The 4,750-nt window shown below is 52.7% G+C and overlaps 1 protein-coding gene across 4 annotated transcripts in view; it reads right to left on the reverse strand.

Moving 5' to 3' along the window:
• Nucleotides 1-418: 418 nt before the first annotated feature.
• The window catches only part of LOC113207358 (long-chain-fatty-acid--CoA ligase 5), an 18,131-nt gene continuing 13,799 nt past the window's right edge, over nt 419-4,750 (reverse strand). For all 4 annotated transcript variants that reach the window (XM_026424008.2, XM_026423926.2, XM_026424168.2 and 1 more), the window contains 7 exons: nt 4,112-4,235; nt 3,757-4,026; nt 3,469-3,668; nt 3,057-3,392; nt 2,315-2,971; nt 2,062-2,235; nt 419-1,892 (listed from right to left, as the gene is read on the reverse strand). In XM_026424008.2, the coding sequence (XP_026279793.1) occupies nt 1,755-1,892; nt 2,062-2,235; nt 2,315-2,971; nt 3,057-3,392; nt 3,469-3,668; nt 3,757-4,026; nt 4,112-4,235 (1,899 nt within the window). In that variant the 3' untranslated portion in view covers nt 419-1,754. The remainder of the gene's footprint in view (nt 1,893-2,061; nt 2,236-2,314; nt 2,972-3,056; nt 3,393-3,468; nt 3,669-3,756; nt 4,027-4,111; nt 4,236-4,750) is intronic.

Below are 4,750 nucleotides of genomic sequence, written 5' to 3' on the forward strand. Positions count from 1 at the left end.
TTCCAGATAAAATGTTTATTTTTGCTTGATTTTTTTGTTTGGTTTTTATTTTTATTTTTCCAAGAAAAGAAGAGAGCAGATACAAAAAAGATATTGCAATGTTTGCATTCTACGTATTACCCTGTCCACTCTCACCACTGAAGTAGATCAGTTTCTTCACATTCACTTTTAATTATTGCTGAAAATTGACCCATTGTAAAGTTACAATTCACTCATTCTGTCAAAATGTGCTTTGACCACCTTGACTGGCTCATAGTGGACGGTAAGTTATTGACATGCATTGGATCATAGATTTTGAATTGACAAGATATATGCTAGGAGCACCATGAGCTACAAATTAAAGTATATGTTTTCAATGTTCATATTGGAGGGTCTGCCCTATTATCAAAATGAACAGTCATCCTCTATCGTTTCTTGATTATTTTTTTTTTTGACCAACTTGAAAGAATTACAGAGAATACTTTGTAAATCTTTTTATCAAACTGTTATATGTTTACATCTGCAAAATAAGGGACAAACCTTCCCACATTGGTCCCCTCTCAATAGAACAGGAAAGTGAAACAGCTATACAAATAGTTAACAAAAAGGCACTTGAATCCCCAAAACAGCCCTAAGAAGTTGAATATTTATATTTAGGGCTCAATTCTTCTGGAAAATATTGCCTATTACTTCAAACTGTGACCTTTGTTTCAATGAATAGACTATTCATTGACATTTTCTTTCAAGAGTACCATGGTTACCTTTTTACTCTACACAATTGTCTCAATAATTCTTGCTTGGGTGAAATGTTTTAATGGAAAAAGGGTAAGAGCAATCAGCATGTGAGACCAGAAAGAATGTGCAATCCAAGGTAAATTCTGATATGGAGATAACTTTAAATTAATCATCACCATTTTCCTTTTCGCACTTCCTCAAGTTATTAAGGCAAAACTTCCAACAAGTTAAAAAAGATGCATCCTTGATAAGATGCAACTTGACGATTAATACAGCTCATGGAAATACATAGATTCCTTTACAAGTTTTGCCTTTTCACTTGAGGTCCATACCTTGTAATCACTGGTCACTACTCATTTGTTAATGAATGGAGCAGTAAACGCAACTCTAGAATTTCAATAATTTGTAACATTTTCTTATATAGCAGGCATCTCACACCTGACACATTAACAACATTGGTCTTGGAATAAATTGCCACCTAGGTGCAGTGCGATTAAACCAAACAGACATTTTCAAACAATTGACTGGCACACATACACATTACATCTGAGAAAATCTCGAGAGATCTGTGGCCATAACTAACCAGCATTTTCAAACAAACAGATCACTAGGTTCTTTCGAGGGTTACATGTCACCCACATCATTATGGAATCATTTTCTTTTTTGCACAAAAACTAAGAAACACCTACCTCTCACATGAAAATGAAGAGACACTTTGCTTTCAAATGGAGGAGGCGCCACTGCTGTCGCTTTGTCAAACAGTGTCCAAGCGAGGGTAGAGCACAGTAACTTCTTCCTCGTAGCACAGACGTATGATTGATTATTACACTGAGTGTCACTCTCACACACTCACATAAATGGACCGCGAGGGCGAGGGCTAGAGCGGGCACCCCCGAGCAGCAGCCCTCGCTCCTCAGCCTTGCCTCACCGGGCCTCCAGCGAGTTCATCTCCCTCAGGCCACGGCTGGTCGGCACTGGCCTCTGACTCGATTTCGTCCGTTCAACGCGACAGTTCGCGTCATACTGGCGAGACACGCCGCTCAGGCCAACTTCACGTACATGTCCTCGATCTGAGGCTTGAAGTACGCTTTGAGCTGAGGCCGCTTGGACTTAAGTGTTGGCGTGAGGAGATGGTTTTGTACCGAGAAGGGGTCTGGGTGAAGGTAGATGTCCTTGACCTGGCGACGAAAACGCAGAGTACGATTGATTAAAACATGCCGAGTTCGCTATGAACAAGCAGTCGTTGTAATCCTTGTTCAGGTTGAAGAAGTTTCAGAGAACCCCACCCCACGGCGGTCGCTGTCGAATGGGTTGCCCACCCACCCGGCGCCATTCGACGATCCTTACCTGTTCGTAATACTTGAGTCCCGCCTCTTTGCCCCAGGCCAGCATGTCGTCCAGGATGAGCTGCTTGACCTGGGAGTTGTTGCAGAGCACAGACAGGGTCCCGGGGATGTTGTGTTCTGTGGCCCAGCACTTGATGACGTCCACGTCCGGCACGACCACGGCGACCACGCACGACTGCAACAAAGGAAATAGGGCGTTCAGATCGAAAAGAACGGAAGCAGCAGACACAAGACGAACAGGCTATTACACGCACCTTGAGAGACTCGCCGTGAACGAACACCTGGTGCACGTACTGACTGCGCGCGTACACCATCTCGATCTTGTCCGGCACAATATACTCGCCCTGGGCGAGCTTGAAGATGTGCTTCTTGCGGTCGATGATTTTAAGTGTGCCGTTCGGCAGCCACATGCCGATGTCGCCAGTGTGGTGCCAACCCTGGCTGTCCTTGACCTCGGCCGTCTGCTCGGGGTTCTTGAAGTAGCCCTGGAACACGTTGGTGCCCTTGACGCACACCTCGCCCTGGCCGTTGGCCGCCATGTACTCCATCTCGGGCACGTCGACGAGCTTGACGCAGCAGCAGGCGACGGGCGGGCCGACGTGCTCGGGCACGTGGTCGCCCTGCACGGTGAGGGTGATGGGCGCGGTGCACTCGGTCTGGCCGTAGCCCTCCATGACGAGGCAGCCGGCCGCGCAGCGGATGAAGCTGAGCACCGAGCCGGAGATGGGCGCCGAGCCCACCACCATGAGGCGCACGCGCCCGCCCAGAGCGTCCTGCACCTTGCGGAACACGAGCACGTCCCAGAACGAGTTGTTGCGCAGGATGCCCCGTCGGATCTCGCTCTCCTTGGCGCTGAGCGCGAGGCTGAGCGTGAGCCGCTTGACGAAGGAGTTCGCCGCCTCGGCCATCACCTTAGGGAAGAAGAGCGGTCAGAGTCAAGGGGGTAAGTCCACGGCCACGCGCCGCCGTCGAGCTGGGCTCCGCGCGCACCCTCACCTTGTCGTAGATGCGGTTGAGCACGCGCGGCACGGCCGGCATCACGGTGGGCCGGAGCGCTTTGAAGTCGTCCGTGAGCCGGTGCATGTCACCCGTGAAGAAGCCCACCGCGCCGCCCACCGAGTACATGGCGTTCTGGCAGCACCGCTCCAGCATGTGCGCGAGCGGCAAGTACGAGATGAGCACGTCGCTCGAGTTGGGCCGCTGGTCGCCCATCTGCATCATGACGGCGCTCATGGAGGCCACCACGTTCTCGTGGGTCAGCATCACGCCCTTGGGGTTGCCCGTCGTCCCCGAGGTGTAGCAGATGGTGCACAGGTCGTCCTTGCTAGGGGGCTGAAAGAGCGAGGACGCACATTGAAGAGACGACCCTTTGCTTCAATCACAAGAAACTAAACCATTGACAACTCACCACTTCCGGGTGGCCCTTGGCGGCGCCCATCCTCTCGAGCTCGTCGAGCGAGAGAATGTCGACGAACCTGGCCTTGGCCTTGGCCGCGGTGGGTGTCTGGACTGGCTTGATGGTCACGATCTTCTTGAGGCATCGCGGCGCCTTCTCCAGGAGCAGGTTGGCCTTGGCGTCGTCCTCGCACACCACCACGCTGATCTCAGCTGTGGGCCGCGAGAAGAGCGTTAGAACCCTCCAACGCAGCGGCCGCGTAGAGAATATCGACATGGCCGCTGACGTTGACGGTCTTACCTTCCTTGATGATGAACGCGGTCGCGTCCGGCCCGAGGGTGTCGTACAGCGGCACCAGGACCATGGAGTAGGCGTACACGGCCTGCTCGGTGAGCACCCACTCGGGACAGTTGACCGAGTAGATGCCGACGAACGACTTGACGCCCGGCGCGAGCCCGAGCGTGACCAGCCCCGAGCCGAGGTTCTTGGCCCTGAGCAGGGTCTCGTTGTAGTGCAGCCACTGGTAGGGCTTGGTGGGTGTCTCGCGCCATCCCAGACACGGCCCGTTGTCTGCGAGTGGAAGAGTGCTTCATCTTAGTAAACAGATCAGTGGGTAGGCGGAGTTTGCCGTGGTTGAAGGAATCCGGGGACTTACTTGATTCCTTAGCGCCTCTGCGGAATGTGTCGTACAGCGTCCTCGCGTCCGAGTGAAGGCAGCTCACAAACTTGCCCTCGCGCGCCTCCTTGTAGAACTTGGACACCCGAACCATGTCCGGCCCCTGCAACAGTGCGTCGGATGAGTTGAAGGTGGGGACCACAAGCGAGGGCTTTGTAAAGAAATAACACGCCGGCGATTGTTCCGGCATTACATGACACCAAAGAAACAAATAAATGTCGCAGTTGTTGGCCTGCGACGCGACGCGAGGCAGCTTCGTTTATCGGCTCTTTATAATTAGATGTCGCTTCGCGTTGCTTCGCTCGAGGCCAAGGCGCGGGGCTCCAAGCATAGCCCTGAGCTACGCCCGCCACGCCGCGCACCGCCACGCTACCCCCACGGGCAATGCCAACTGCCGAACCACGCGGCGCTCGTTTGACGCTACATTAGCCGCTAAAGTGACACAAGAGAGTCGAAATGTGACGTCGGAGCGGACGTCGAGGGGCGAGGGGGAGGACGGGCCCCTTAACGATAGTCTCGCCGCGAAAAGATTCTGCTGCCAGTCAAGGTGGACATGAAGTAAGATAATACGGAGGACCCGTCCGGAATGCGGGGGTGCCCCCCCCCCCCTTCCTTTTC

This window comes from Frankliniella occidentalis, unplaced genomic scaffold, assembly GCF_000697945.3.
Source record: "Frankliniella occidentalis isolate FOCC.00 unplaced genomic scaffold, Focc_3.1 Scaffold1018, whole genome shotgun sequence".
Classification (NCBI taxonomy): domain Eukaryota; kingdom Metazoa; phylum Arthropoda; class Insecta; order Thysanoptera; family Thripidae; genus Frankliniella; species Frankliniella occidentalis.